Source organism: Manis javanica, chromosome 9 (genome assembly GCF_040802235.1).
Source record: "Manis javanica isolate MJ-LG chromosome 9, MJ_LKY, whole genome shotgun sequence".
Lineage (NCBI taxonomy): Eukaryota > Metazoa > Chordata > Mammalia > Pholidota > Manidae > Manis > Manis javanica.
Window position 1 is genome coordinate 113,120,748 of NC_133164.1, and position 17,035 is coordinate 113,137,782.

At 35.7% G+C, this 17,035-nt stretch overlaps 1 protein-coding gene across 14 annotated transcripts in view; it reads right to left on the bottom strand.

Annotated features, from left to right (window-relative positions):
• Positions 1-17,035, bottom strand: part of PIGN (phosphatidylinositol glycan anchor biosynthesis class N) — a 114,810-nt gene that overhangs the window by 94,795 nt on the left and 2,980 nt on the right. For 10 of the 14 annotated variants that reach the window (XR_012121257.1, XM_073213172.1, XM_073213168.1 and 7 more), the window contains 4 exons: positions 11,910-12,162; positions 10,627-10,748; positions 10,052-10,222; positions 8,186-8,292 (listed from right to left, as the gene is read on the bottom strand). Coding sequence is in view for 13 of the 14 variants with exons in the window: in XM_073213172.1 (XP_073069273.1) it covers positions 8,186-8,292; positions 10,052-10,222; positions 10,627-10,748; positions 11,910-12,130 (621 nt within the window). In the remaining variant the exon portion in view is untranslated. Of the gene's footprint in view, positions 1-8,185; positions 8,293-10,051; positions 10,223-10,626; positions 10,749-11,909; positions 17,019-17,035 lie in introns of all 14 variants that reach the window. The other 4 variants (XM_073213176.1, XM_073213174.1, XM_073213178.1 and 1 more) reach the window with 3 other exon arrangements.

The window sequence follows — 17,035 nt, forward strand, 5'->3', positions numbered from 1 at the left end:
ACACTGCAGTGCATTCACTTTAGGAGACTTCAACACACCACTCACCCCAAAGGATAGATCCACCGGGCAGAAAATAAGTAAGGACACACAGGCACTGAACAACACACTACAACAGATGGACCTAATAGACATCTATAGACCTCTACATCCAAAAGCAACAGGATATACATTCTTCTCAAGTGCACATGGAACATTCTCCAGAATAGAATGGAACATACTAGCTCACAAAAAGAGCCTCAGTAAATTCCAAAATATTGAAATTCTACCAACCAATTTTTCAGACCACAAAGGTATAAAAGTAGAAATAAATTCTACAAAGAAAACAAAAAGGCTCACAAACACATGGAGGCTTAACAACATGCTACTAAATAATCAATGGATCAAAGAACAAATCAAAATAGAGATCAAGGAATATATAGAAACAAATGACAACAACAACACTAAGCCCCAACTTCTGTGGGACGCAGTGAAAACAGTCTTAAGAGGAAAGTATATAGCAATCCAGGCACACTTGAAGAAGGAAGAACAATCCCAAATGAATAGTCTAACATCACAATTATCAAAACTGGAAAAAGAAGAACAAATGAGGCCTAAAGTCAGCAGAAGGAGGGACATAATAAAGATCAGAGAAGAAATAAACAAAATTCAGAAGAATAAAACAATAGCAAAAATCAACGGAACCAAGAGCTGGTTCTTTGAGAAAATAAACAAAATAGATAAGCCTCTAGCCCAACTTATTAAGAGAAAAAGAGAGTCAACACAAATCAACATAATCAGAATGAGAATGGAAAAATCACGACAGACTCCACAGAAATACAAAGAATTATTAAAGACTACTATGAAAACCTATATGCCAACAAGCTGGAAAACCTAGAAGAAATGGACAACTTCCTAGAAAAATACAACCTCCCAAGACTGACCAAGGAAGAAACACAAAAGTTAAACAAACCAATTACAAGCAAAGAAATTGAAACAGTAATCAAAAAACTACCCAAGAACAAAACCCCGGGGCCGGACGGATTTACCTCGGAATTTTATCAGACACACAGAGAAGACATAATACCCATTCTCCTTAAAGTGTTCCACAAAATAGAAGAAGAGGGAATACTCCCAAACTCATTCTATGAAGCCAACATCACCCTAATACCAAAACCAGGAAAAGACCCCACCAAAAAAGAAAATTACAGACCAATATCCCTGATGAATGTAGATGCAAAAATACTCAACAAAATATTAGCAAACAGAATTCAACAGTATATCAAAAGGATCATACACCATGACCAAGTGGGGTTCATCCCAGGGATGCAAGGATGGTACAACATTCGAAAATCCATCAACATCATCCACCACATCAACAAAAAGAAAGACAAAAACCACATGATCATCTCCATAGATGCTGAAAAAGCATTTGACAAAATTCAACATCCATTCATGATAAAAACTCTCAGCAAAATGGGAATAGAGGGCAAGTACCTCAACATAATAAAGGCCATATATGATAAACCCACAGCCAGCATTATACTGAACAGCGAGAAGCTGAAAGCATTTCCACTGAGATCGGGAACCAGACAGGGATGCCCACTCTCCCCACTGTTATTTAACATAGTACTGGAGGTCCTAGCCACGGCAATCAGACAAAACAAAGAAATACAAGGAATCCAGATTGGTAAAGAAGAAGTTAAACTGTCACTATTTGCAGATGATATGATACTGTACATAAAAAACCCTAAAGACTGCACTCCAAAACTACTAGAACTGATATCAGAATACAGCAAAGTTGCAGGATACAAAATTAACACACAGAAATCTGTAGCTTTCCTATACACTAACAATGAATCAAAAGAAAGAGAAATCAGGAAAACAATTCCATTCACCATTGCATCAAAAAGAATAAAATACCTAGGAATAAACCTAACCAAAGAAGTGAAGGACTTATACTCTGAAAACTACAAGTCACTCTTAAGAGAAATTAAAGGGGACACTAATAAATGGAAACTCATCCCATGCTCATGGCTAGGAAGAATTAATATCTTCAAAATGACCATCCTGCCCAAAGCAATATACAGATTTGATGCAATCCCTCTCAAATTACCAGCAACATTCTTCAATGAATTGGAACAAATGATTCAAAAATTCATATGGAAACACCAAAGACCCCGAATAGCCAAAGCAATCCTGAAAAAGAAGAATAAAGTAGGGGGGATCTCACTCCCCAACTTCAAGCTCTACTACAAAGCCATAGTAATCAAGACAATTTGGTACTGGCACAAGAACAGAGCCACAGACCAGAGGAACAGATTAGAGACTCCAGAAATTAACCCAAACATATATGGTCAATTAATATTTGATAAAGGAGCCATGGGCATACAATGGCAAAATGAGAGTCTCTTCAACAGATGGTGCTGGCAAAACTGGACAGCTACATGTAGGAGAATGAAACTGGACCTTTGTCTAACCCCATATACAAAGGTAAACTCAAAATGGATCAAAGACCTGAATGTAAGTCATGAAACCATTGAACTCTTGGAAAAAAACATAGGCAAAAACCTCTTAGACATAAACATGAGTGACCTCTTCTTGAACATATCTCCCAGGGCAAGGAAAACAACAGCAAAAATGAGCAAGTGGGACTACATTAAGCTGAAAAGCTTCTGTACAGCGAAAGACACCATCAATAGAACAAAAAGGAACCCTAGAGTATGGGAGAATATATTGGAAAATGACACATCCGATAAAGGCTTGACGTCCAGAATATATAAAGAGCTCACACACCTCAACAAACAAAAAACAAATAACCCAATTAAAAAATGGGCAAAGGAACTGAACAGACAGTTCTCTAAAAAGGAAATACAGATAGCCAACAGACACATGAAAAGATGCTCCACATCGCTAATTATCAGAGAAATGCAAATTAAAACTACAATGAAGTATCACCTCACACCAGTAAGGACCGCTGCCATCCAAAAGACAAACAACAACAAATGTTGGCGAGGCTGTGGAGAAAGGGGAACCCTCCTACACTGCTGGTGGGAATGTAAATTAGTTCAACCATTGTGGAAAGCAGTATGGAAGTTCATCAAAATGCTCAAAACAGACCTACCATTTGACCCAGGAATTCCACTCCTAGGAATTTACCCTAAGAACACAGCAATCAAGTTTGAGAAAGACAGATGCACCCCTATGTTTATCGCAGCACTATTTACAATAGCCAAGAATTGGAAGCAACCTAAATGTCCATTGGTAGATGAATGGATAAAGAAGATGTGGTACATATACACAATGGAATACTACTCAGCCATAAGAAGAGGAAAAATCCTACCATTTGCAGCAACATGGATGGAGCTGGAGAGTATTATGCTCAGTGAAATAAGCCAAGCGGAGAAAGAGAAAAACCAAATGATTTCACTCATCTGAGGAGTATAGGAACAAAGGAAAAACTGAAGGAACAAAACAGCAGCGGAATTACAGAACCCAAAAATGGACTAACAGGTACCAAAGGGAAAGGAACTGGGGAGGATGGGTGGGCAGGGGGGGATAAGTGGGGGGAAGAAGAAGGGGGTATTATGATTAGCATGCATAGGGGGGAGTGAGAAAGGGGAGCGTGGGCTGCACAACAGAGAGGACAAGTAGTGACTCTACAGCATTTTGCTAAGCTGATAGACAGTAACCGTAATGTGGTTGTTAGGGGGGACCTGATATAGGGGAGAGCATAGTAAACATAGTATTCTTCATGTAAGTGTAGATTAAAAATTAAAAAAAAAAAAAAAAGAAAGAAAGAAAAGGGGGATTACTCCTTGATAGGATAAAACTATTGGTAAATCAAAGATCAACGCATGCTTTAAATATCCTTAATGTTGATCACTTAAAGGGTGTCAGATGATCAGCTATGGAGGTACTCTTTTCTGATAATATTCCTTTCTCTTAATAAAAAAAAAAAAAAAAAAAAGCAGTTACTGTGTGCTGACCTCCAATGACTTCTGCACAGTGGTATAGAGGGCATGTCAAAGTCTGGGCAAAGGGTCTGTTTGTTTCTATGCAGAAGATCAAGGCCTAGCTTGGATACCCAGAAAATGAACTAAGATACGATATGAGGAGGAGCTTCCGGCATCAGCACTCTCTGGAGGACTTGTGCCAGGGGGATGATCATCAAAAAGCCTCCACAGGGATCCGGACGATGGTACGGTTGTGGCTGCATCCAGCCTGTCTCCTGGACTTGCCATAGGAATGAGGAGGGAGATGTCTAGGCTGGCATGTGCATACAGTGAGACAACAAATTTGACTGGATCTGTACTGTTGGAACTCAACCAGGAGTTGGGAGGGGTGCAAGTTGTAGCACTCCAAAATCTCATGACTATAGACTATCTATGGTTAAAAGAACATATGGGATGTGAACAGATCCCAGAAATGGGCTGCTTTAATTTGTCTGATTTTTCTCAGACTGTTCAAGTACAGTTGGACAATATCCATCATATCATAGACAAATTTTCACAAATGCCTATGGTGCCTAAATGGTTTTCTTGGCTTCACTGGAGATGGATGGTAATTATAGATTTGCTTTGTTTATGTCACCGTATTCCTATTATGTTAATATGTGTGTGCAAATTAGTTAGTAGTTTAAAACCTATACATAGTTAAGGTACTCTACAAGAAGATATGTTAAAGAAATAATCAATCCTCCCATGTTTCCTTCCATATGCTACATCTATAGCTTTTCTTCTTCCTTCCTAATTACAACCCTTAAATAGAATTCGTGCCTCATATCGAATTTACCGAGTATCATAATTCCTCCAGGTGGTAAAGATACCTCGAGACAAGTGCTGGGCATAGAAGCCACAGGGCATAAATCTGCAAAGAAGTAAAAAGCTAACCTTTGCAAACAATATGGCTTCTCTCTCACTTACCAACTTTACATTTCCCTGTATGGCCCCAGAAGATGACTGGTTAGCCAGAGATGGGTAAGATTCCTCAAGGGAGGAACAACCTAAGACAGGCACAGTCGCAGGGGGGCCATCAGGTGAGAATTTGGGGATCAACAGAGGTGAGGCTCAGAACCTCACCCCCCCTGCTTTGAGAGAAATCTTCTGCATCCGTGGATGTTTTGCTGCCCTTGTCTAGCCTGGATTAATAGTCTATAGGCACACACCTGATCATCTGATCATCTACATTTGCCCTCTTACAGCACTAAACTATGTTTTCTACCTTTATCTTGCATCTACCTACCACTTCATTTTATTAAAAATAAAAATAATAATAATAAAGGGAGAAATGTGGGATCAACATATAAATCAAGTACAAAAATCAAACGAATATTTATATTTGACCTGATTGTTTATAGGTCATAATGCGTGATCAAAACCGAAAGTTTCTGTGATGACTGCCCTTGTACTGTTCACCATGTAAGAATTTATTCACTATGTAAGAATTCATTCACCATGTCAGATCTTGTTCGTTATGCTTCAGAAGATTGGAGACTGACGAGAATTAGGCTTGAGATGGATTAATGATTGTACATTGAGCATTGACCCCCCTATACTGAATTTTATTGTTGTTAACAACCATTTGATCAATAAATATGAGAGATGCCCTCTCAAAAAAAAAAAAAAAAGGTTATGTGGACCTAAGGCTGTTTGAAATAAATACAACTTAGTAGAAGGAAATCTTCTTGATTGCTCATACTGTTGGCCTAAACACTGAACTAATGGCTGGAACTCTAGCATTTCTTGGATCATGAGACAACTTAGAAAACGTATGCTCTGAGGAGAGAGAAGAAATTTAGAAGACTGGGTCTTAATGACACTGTAGAACCAGTAGGCTAATCCTGGACTGCATCACTCCTGGGCTACCTACTTCTGACATTATTTTTACTCATATGGAAGTAAACTTCAAAGCTCCCCCCCCACCTCCACAACACACACATTAGATATATGTTTATTTATTTATTACACAAAGCTGAATCTAATCTAAATTAATCCAGGTACCAGACAATTCCTTGCTAGAAATTTAGAGTTAATAGTGTAAAAAAGTCAGTATCTCTGCAAAAAGGTTTGAAGGGGGATATGCTAATGTATCAACAGTTATAGTATAGCATGATAAAGTACTAAAAGGTATTAAGGGAATACAGAAGAGGGTCATCAAGGTCAAACTGGAAGTGGAGTGAAGCAAAGGGAGGTCACTGAGGACCTGACAGAGGAGATGATGCATGAACTGAGCTTCAAAAAGAAAAGATATTCAATACAGATGAACCTCAGGGACATTACTCCAAGTGAAATAAGCTAGTCAAAACATCAAAGAGTGTATGATTCCTTTATAAGAGCTTTCTACAGAAGAGTCAAATACATGCAATAGAAGATAGAATTGTGATTGCCAGAGGCGTGAAGAGGAGAAAATGGGGAAATGTTTACCAGGTACAGAGTTTCAGTTTTGCTAGATGAAAAAGTTCTGGAGACTGGTTATACAAAATGAATATACTTAACACTATTGAACTGTATACTTAAAAACAGCTATGGCGGCAAATTTTATGTTAGTTGTATTTCACTAGTTTAAAAAAAGAAGTGAGTAGAGATTTGCATGGACTTGTAAAGTGTGTGGCTTGAATTAAGCATGAGTCCAGGTAAGACGTCGGACTCCCTTTCTAGCCTTACCTCAGAACTTGCTCCCATCAGCGTTCCAGCCATGCTAACCTCCCTTTCTTTCTGTTCCTCAAATCCATTTTTCTGGCTCTTCCTTCAGGATCCATAATTTAGTTAATGCTGTTGGCCTGAAATACTCTTCTCCACATGCAATCCAGATTCACTAATTTGTCTCCTAGGCTTCATCAGAGATCATCTCAAAAACCTCAGGAGTCTTCCCTATCTGTTCGGTTTAGATCACAATTTTCAAAAGATATATTCTTAGTCCCTGTTTTTTGTCCTTCATATCACTTATCACTGTTGATGATTTCACAGTTTTCCTATTATCTTACTTTATGAATTTATATATACTTATTTTATGAAGTCACGGGCACACCTTTTTTCTGCTCACTATCATATCACCAACACTAACAGTGTTGAAATAAGGAAAGGAAGAAGGCATACAATCAGGCCAACCACCAGCTGTATCTGCCCATCCACAAGAATCTATGATTCTGGAGCATTTTTAGCTACGTATATGAAATTAGAGGCCAAGGGCCTTTAAGCAGATGTTAGCACAGATTACTTTAAAAGTGATGACTAGCAAAGTAATTTGCTAATTATTTTCTTAAAGAGGTTGTATTTAACTGGAAAGTTTTCCCTGTTGACAAAGTAAATGTTAAATTAAAAATGAAAATTTCAAGGAGAAAAGTCCTGATAAATACAATTTATCAAAGAATGTACTGAGTACCTAATTCCTACTAAGTAAATACAAAGGAAAAGGCAGACGTATAGGAATACATTTATAAAAACAATGTAACAAAAAACACTATATCATGGAGAAGTCTACAATGTCAGTTCAAAAGACATTTGATGAAAAGAAGAATCATTAAGGGTCAGTCAATGAATGCTTCCTACACTGGATGAATTATGAGTTGTAATTCGGAGATAAAAAACAATATATGGAAAGGATAGAAACAATATCCACAATTGAGTTTTCACACATTTTTTGAAAATATAAATTCTACTGGATTCCTGGTAAAACTGTGATAATTGTCACTGTCATAAAATCTAAGAAACCCTACTTCTTAAAGAAACTCATAGGTATTTTATTATGACTCATTTACTCATCTGTTTTCATATATTTCATTTTCTTTAAAGTAGAAATTAAAAAAAAAACATCACCTATGATATGCATCACATCTGAACAGCTTTTTCACCTTTCTTACATTTCAGTGCTCCCTCCACTGTTAAGGGACTGGTTGGTCAACAAAACATCAAGAAGCTTTACCCAGGATGATTCAACAAACTAGGAATGATATTTCAACCTAGGGCTCATTTTGCTGTCAGAAACATGGAATTTTAAAATGTTACCTTCTTAAAATCATTTATTAAACACTTGCATCAATTGGTTATTATAGAACATGTAATTTTCCAGAATCCATTCTTCTTAAAAATACTGTGCTTTCAAGTTCATTCAAGTAGCAAAACACTAAGATGCATTTACTAACAAATCAGTGTCTAGTAATTTAGGTACAAATAAGTATGCTGTAGATTAACCACTCAACAGCACGCACCTTAATATTATCAAAAACCCAGGTATCCAATTTTGTTACATCATCAGCACCAAAATCCTCATAGATGGCATCATAACTATATGTAAAAACATGGTTTCCACTAGCACCTGAAGATGAAATTTGGGGAAAAAAATTGTTAACAATCCTTTAAACTGTCATAAAATATGAAATATTCCTTTAACGATCTTTGTGAATAACCAGAATTTTTCACAGAGCACATTGTATCATGGGGAAGAGAAAGATGGGAATAATTAACATTTATTTTATGTGCTGTGGACCATGCTTTGTGCTTGGCATTGATTTTGTTCACACAATAACATATCCTTATTTTACAGATACACTACATGTAAGTTAATTAACTTGTCCAAGTCGCAGTAATACACAACAGTACAAAAATGAACACCAAAGTTTGTCTCCCTGTAAGGACTAAACCATTAAAAAAATTTATGTGTCTTAGGATATTACAATCTAAAACAGATGAAGTCATTTGGTTTACAAAACTTCCTAAAGCAAGAAGAAAATTCAAGTATTTCACTTCTCTTATTCAGAGAATATGTGTATTTTTCTCAATATAAGGGAATGTTGCTTATTGCCAAACTCTACTCTTGAAGGGATCAATAAATATATCAGTCTTAAATGTTTGCAAGATTCTATTAAGAATCTAATCAACTTAGCAATTTTCTGAGTTGGATGCACTCTTACAGGTCATAAGGAAGACATGTAACAAAGTAATGACAACCCCATTTAGTATCAGTTCAGGTCCCATGACACTATTCCACTGCTCAGCCATCGGACTTCCCACATCCTAAATAAAGATCAGAATGGGTTTGATGGTTACTATAAGAAATGGAACATTCCTATTGAACTGTCTCCAGTTCAGACCTTGGCCCTGACCTATCAGCCATAACCAGAAGTAGGAAAGTTCAGTTTGGTAAGCCACTGCAACTTCATCCACCCTCCCCACCACCAGTCCCCCAAAACTGCTTTTAAACAAGGGAGTATGTAAATGGCAAGTAGTTTGAGGTTTGGGGGCTGCCCCAAATAATAATGTTCTTTGAGTGTCATACGTAAGATTCTAAATGTATACTTTCCTTTTAGGACATATAATAATCATCAATAATTCCAATTATTATAATTACACCCATAGCGAAGTATATGTAAAACCTTTTTCATTTAGTGAAATGACCAATCATTTTGCTCCCCCTAAAATGCATTTAATGACATAAAATTCAAAAAGAATCTAGCTGATTTTAGAAAATAATACAAATAAATTTTCTAATCAAGAGCTGTTCTAATACTTGCAGATTCATGCACAAACACAAGCCCCAAACGGCATGATATCGAATATATGAAATTACAGAAATTATAAATTTTAACATTTAAATCTTTATGTATCTACTAACTTCTTAATAATTTATCAAAGTAATTAATCAGATATCAGCATCATCATAATGGAGTTACGTGATAAGCAGTTTGCTAAATGTTTCACACAAATTATCCAATTTAATCCTAAAAACCAACCTATGAGATAGAAATTACATCACATTTTCCAAAAAGAAACTAAAGTTCAGAGAACTTATGTAACTTGCCCAAGATTATAAAGCTTTTAAATATTAGGGCCATATACCACTTTAGAGAATCCAATATGCTAATAACTGTATGATGTTCTAATTCAAGTACAGCTAAAAGGAGAAAATCAAACTGACATGTCTATCCACTGTAATACACATTCCTATTTCAGAGATGTTAAAAATGTAAAAACATGTATCTCAAAATCAATAAAATATAGTATGTAATATACTAAAAATTACCATATTGATTAATTGCCTATTTACTATCTGAGGAAATATAATCAATGACTCTTACCTTTGGCAAACATAGTCAAGATATCTGGACTTCCCCAGCTCCACGTGTACTTGCTTTCATTAAAAAGAGAATCAAATTCTACAGGATTTTCTTTCCATCCTTCAGGTAATTGAGAAAAAGAGCAAACAGTAACAATAGTAGTACATACATGGTGAAGTACCAGCATAACACCTAAAAAAAATATTGTTCAAGTAATAACAATGAGGATTGACTGAAGAACAAATGTAAAACTAGTAATAGATTTTATGTTACATGTATGACACCACAAATTTTTTTAAAAGCTTACAATAGATAATTTATTTTTTACTAAAATACAGAATCACGTTTAAGCTTTTGAGAATTAACATCTAGAATAACCATGGATCTATCCAATCATATTCTTTTAATAGCACAGGAGAAAAAACTACAGCTTAATTCTTGAATCAATACCAGTGTGTGTTTATTTGAGTAAGGCATTCTAAAATACTTGTCAAAAGTATCTCGAATCACACTTCACTTTGTGTCATGATTCAGTGTTAAAGAAGAAATGCTTATACAATAAATTATGCATGAGATAAAATCTAAATAGACGATACCTTTGGCAACTGCACTGACATCTTCATAAAACCCAGCTATGAGGGCTACATGACCTGGCCGAGATTCAGTTGGCACACGTGTATGAGATATCCCCCAGCTGCCTTCCTGCATTATGATATTCCTTAAAGATATTACAGATGAATAGTTACCACAGACTCAGATTAAATGCTCTGCTAAGGCTTTAGAAAAACAAGATTATTATGGAAGGAATCAACACCAAAAAAGTGAGTCAAAAATTTAAGAACCTTTCTCCTAGCTGAGTCCAGTCCTAGCCCTCCTACCAGTTTGGATTCAGTAGCGTAAGTGAGCCCAGGGTAGGTGACAAAGAACCACCCACCCACTGCACAGAATCATGATGAAAAAAATGCACCACTGTTGTTTTAAGCCCCAAAATATTGAGACGGTTTTTACATAAAAAATAACTAATATACACAACATTATTTTATCAATATTAAATTTTATTAGGTGTGATGATGGTACTGTGGTTATGTAGGAGAAAGTCCTTGTTCGTAGGAGATACATGCTTAAGTGTTTAGGGGTGAAGTGTCCTACTATTTTGCTTTCAAATTATTCAGGAAAAGATAATTAAAAGTTTAGGCACGTGTGTGTATGTGCAGAGAGAGAGAATGCAAATACAAAAAAAAGTCAGTAATTGTTAAACCTACGTTAAGAGTATACAGATGTTCGTTACATAATATTTCAACTTCTCTGTAGTTGAAAAATTCTCAAAAACTGAAGTGAAATGGCTATACTGTTAAATAGGAGTAAAATTATATTCTTAAATTGAGATTAAAACACAAGAAGTTTCTTTCACTAAAATATATCAATATTCTTAAAGTTGAAACAGTGATTTGCAAAGCTTTAGAAAGAAGACAAAACCATCAATAATGCTATTGTGGTGAAAAGCAAGCAGATCAGCAAGTTAAAAAATATTGACTGCTTTGGTATCTTTCAAGGTAAATGCTTGACTCTCAAAATGTTCTGTATAAAAATATCTGTAAGTACTGGTCTAAATACTTCTAATACTGACTTACATCATAATAAAACCAATTTTGGTAAAATACATACATAATAAGTATCCATTTGCATAATATCCATGATATCCATTTGCATAATAAGAGAAATAACTCTTAGGAGGAAATAGATGTGCTAATCCATAAGACAGAGGCAAATGCATATATGCCTATTCTCTTTCTCATCATCACTCCTCTACCCTATATGACAGAAACAGTATCAGGAGAACATTTTCCAGAGATGTCTTTGTACCAGTTGACATGCTCACCTAATAAAAGGCGCTCTTGTATTTCCATTTTCTTCTAATTCGTAAAGTGCATCTGCTCGCAAGCCATCAGCAACAAATAGCACCAACCTTCTTGCTGGAGGAGGCAATGCGGTGAACCGAGGAGTCATCCCATGGACCAAAGGCGACGTGAAATAAATGTCAAAGATGGAGGCAAAGAACACACAATGCACCAGCACACCCAAAATAAAGAAGAGCAGCATATCCAGTGTAACTAATTAATCTTCGAGAAAAACTAAAAGAGGGAACAAAAGTGAATTTGGCTAACCTTTATGCAATTGTGTATTTTCACAGACTTTGATGACTGGGTGGAGATTGAACATGTATTTTAAAATACTACATAACTCACAACTTCACTTTCATTTATGGTGGTACAATAAACACTACTTATTAAGGAGATAATCCTGAAATACATACATGATAAAGTACACTCAAGCAAAAAGTTCAAGTATAATAAAACAATTAGCACCAATAAACTATAATAAATTTAACTGCATACTAAGTTCATAAAAACTAACAGGATCAAACTATAGTAGAATTAAATGAATTAGGGTTCAATCAAATCAAATTCTGTATTTAACAGAAAATATGGACACTAAGGAGGCATAGTCAGGGATCTGATGAGTTCACAAATACTTAGGGAAGGAAAACTAAGCGATGTGAAACATTTAAATAATACTGTAAGGCAGTTTGCCATTAATTGCCAAGATCAAACTGCCCATGCAGTGCTTTTCAAACCTGCCTGTAATTTGCTTTTGTTGGTGAATCTCTCTGTGGATGAAAACAACAACAAAGTACTCTAACTGGCATTAGTGACATATAGTGACCCTTGGCTGAAAACACCAAAGATGATGTAATTTTAATTACAGATGCCGCTTATTCTTCCTGGCCTGAATTGCATCATGGAAGAAAAGGGTGGCAAAATACTCTTCAAAGAACTGAAACATTGGGAAAAGAAACCTTATCAAAGTCAAGCAAGCACATCAAAAAAAGAAAAGAAAATAGAGCAAATGGTCAAATTATGGTTACTTTTTTCCTGAGAGAATTAAGAGTCAACTAAAGATATTCCACAAGCATAAAAATCCCTTAGTGAGCTGATACCATTCTGCAGTCTAAGGCAAAACTCTTGAAGTCAATATTCTACTTTTTCAAATATATGTGAGCTTCACCTACACAATGAGCACCATCTCAATAATGGTATCCTGAATATAAAAATAAGACATAATAATTGTGGTAAATTTGGAAAATAAAGATAACTGCCTACAATTCTGCCTCCTAAAGAAATTTTTAGAATTTTAATTCTATCTACATTTTTTATAAAGGCTTGCCAATTTTATAATTTTTTAAAATTATACTTTTACATTTTTGTTATAAAAAAAACCCCCTGTACATTTACCACAGTCTGTTTTATGGGTGCACTTTAATTTTCCTGATCACCCCCTGCTGCGAAGCACTGGCATTTTTTCTAATTTTCTCTATTAAATGTGTCAATGTGATTAATCTAAATTTACATGTAATTCTTATGTTAACTTTTAAAGCTTTTGATATACTGTATATGGGAACAATTTTTCAACTGAATACTGACCCTCCTAATAATAAATTAAACACTTGCATTATATATTTTTCTTATCTCAAGCCCTCCTAAGTAAAAAGCTATTACTTTGTATAGGCACAGCATAACAAACTAAATCTAATGGATTAAAAAGGAGACATTGAGCAGAATATTCTAAATGATGAGATTTCAAATGGAGAAATTATTAGTATCAATGTTTCAAGACAGGAACGTGTGGTCAACACTGGAGTTGGAGTAAGAGCAGGGCAGCAGAGATTTGCCACTTGAAGCTCTTATTAACCCTACTGAGAAATTTCAGCACAGTAGTGAGGGCTAAGTTCCTTAATGTGCTTGTTTAAAAAGTGAATGGGAGGCCAAGGAGGAAAAGACAGTGGAATGAGGACAGGGAGAATGTTAACTCTGAGGAAAAGAAAAATGAAACTTGATGTAGGGCCAACAGAGAGTATTCCTTAGCTAAGAGACACTAGGAGATCAGGGTGCTGAGGAATGATTTAGAATACAGAAAGGAATTAGTGCTGCAGCAGAAAGCTGGAGGAACCGCAGGAGTTAAAAAACCTTGCGAAAGCAGGAAGCAATGGGACTTGGGAGCAAAAGTGGAGGAGTTGGTGTACTGGTTTGCAGGAGACCTTCCTGCTTTGGGCACTGAAGGTCCTGCACCCACGGAACCTCTCATGAAGCAAACTATCTCTGGGCTCTTCAGGTGGCCCTCCCCTTGGCAGGCTGCTGCTCATCTTTCACACACATTCTCAAATGTCACTTCCTCAATGTTTCTCTGACCACCCAGAACTAGACCACTCCCTTGTTTTCCTTGATTTAAACAATCATTCTGCATTTACAAAAAAACTTAGTGCTTTTCTTCTACTAGAATGTAAACCCCATAAGGACACATAATTATCTTGTTTACTGCTGTCTGTCCTACCTGACAGAGAATAGGTGCTCAATTGACAGTAAAAAAGAATTAAAGAAATGGCAAATTAAATGGTGTTTTTATTTCAGTCTCCTCTCATTAGCTCTTAAATCACCAGACTTCTATACATTCACCATGTGTCTTGCAACACTGATATATTGTTATAGTTGCTTTTGATTTCCTGCATAATTATGTCACCTGTGAAAAAGAACTTCTTCCTTGTCAACCTGTATCTCCTTTATTTTTGTCTCATGCTTATTGTGCTATCTAGCATCTCCTGTACGAAGTTAAATAGAAGTGGTAACAACAGAAATCCTTGCCTTGTTTCCAACCTCAGGGTAAAAGCTGTCAGATTTCCAGGTTTTTTAACTTATTAAGCTAAAGTAGTTCCCTTTTAGTCCTATACTGAGAACATTGAACCATAAATGCTTTTTGTTGCATCTATTGAGATGGTCATGATCATTTGGTTTTTCTATTTTAGTCTCTTAATGTGGTGAATCACACTGATTAAATATCAAATATTAAACCAACCTTGCATTCCCACAACAAACCCCACTTAATTATTGTCTTATGCTTTCTATATACTCTAATTTATACATATTAGATGTTATTTGCTGAAATATTTAACACTTTACAGCATGTTTATGAGAGACATTAGAGTATAATTTTCTTTTCTGGAATGTCTTTCTCTGCTTTTGTATCAGACAATGAGTTGGGAAGTGTTGATACCTCTTCTAGTTTTTGGAGAAGCTGCTATAGAACCTGTATTATTTCTTCCTTTATTGTATAACAGAATTTGCCAATGAAATCACTGGCATGGCTTTTGTTTATGGGAAGGTTTTTATCTGTATATTAACTTCATATATATATATATATATATATATATATATATATATATATATATATATATATATATGGAGAGAGAGAGAGATGCTCATTATTTACCACTTATTAAGTTAGCTTTGGTAGTTGTATCTTTTAAGGAATTTTTTCATTTGTCCATTTTATCCAAATTGTCAGATTTAGAGGTCTAAAATTACTCATAATACTCTATTCATTTATTACTCTTTCTCTATCTTCTAGTCCAGAACCCAGTCTTTCAGGTATCATATTTAGTTGTCCATAGTAACTTACTTTTCAGGTACTTAATGCATTTCAGGTAGATCTTAAATTACTCCAAACTAATGCATATATGATATATTTAGATGTATAGAAGCTCACATTGACTTAAATATCTCTTTATCGTGGAAACCTTAACACTCTGCTTATCAAGTTATAAATAAGCAAACATCTGTATCATTTCTCGCTTTCATTTGCTTTTACAAATAACTCCCTGAACTTATGTTCTTTTTTCTCCCCATTGCTATTACACAGCTTTCTGAATAAAGTATCAAAGTCTATGCGTTAAAGGATAATAAAAAATTTTCCACTACGAAAAGCTTATTGAAGTAGTGAAACAAAAATTTTGAGAACTGGACCTTTTTGAGTTGTGACAGCCAATGTAAAAATCTAGCTCTGTTATATCATAACAGCAGGATCTTAATCAAATCACTCCCTGTCTTAGTTTCTTTACCCATTAAAAAAAAAGACACCATCAGCCCTATTGCATGACAGTATTGTGGGAGGTAAGTAAGACATGGCACTATACAAATGTAAAGTATTAGTAATACTGTAAACATCTAGACTGTGCAAAAGTCTCAGCAAATTATAGCTCCAAATCCATATATGTAACTCCAAGCATGAAACATTCATTTGGATGCTTCAAAGAAATGAAAACTGGGTTTGTTTAAAAACAAACTCATGGATCCCTCTTTGTTGAGGTTGTAACCTCCTCACTAGTGTTCAAAATCGCAGGAAATGACACCACCTTCCACCAGGCATACACATCAGAGAACTAGGCATCATCCTTTATACCTTATGCTCTTGCTATGTAGCCATATATTACTTTTTTGTTTTGCTTTTTTCAAACTGCAAATCTGAAGATCTCACCCCTTGTATAAAACCCTTCAGTGCCTCTCTCCCACCCTAATCAAGACAAAAATCCTTTCTATGACTAACAAGGTGTTACATGGACCCACCTCTGTCTCCCTTTCTAGCATTGTTTCACAGTACTCCCCCTTGCTTTATGGCATTGAATCATACCACCTTTTATTTCTTTAAGTATCTCACACTTCCTGCTGCTGTAAGACCTCAATGGGTGCAATTCTTCACCATAGCATGTACTTCCCACCTACCCTGCACCCTCTTCTCATCGCGTTGTCTTGTAACATCTCCTTGCACTTTCAAGTATCATTCCTCAGGGACTATGCAGTCCAAATTAGAAAACAAAACCTTTACTTCAGTTTATAATTACATAGCCGTGTTTTTGACTAATCTCGGTTAATGTCTGTCTCTATCACTTAACCAAATTCCATGACAGCCAGACAGGGCTTCTCCAGCACTGACAATAGTCCTAGGCACTTGTAAGGACTCAAATGTTTGCTGATTAAATTATTCAGGATTATCATTTCAATGGTACATGTAATATGCACACAGCCACTAGAGGCTGCCTTGCTTCTTTTTTTATTCCTCTGGAATATACACATGAACTGTGAAGATTCAAGGTAACTTCCTAAAAAACGAAAAACA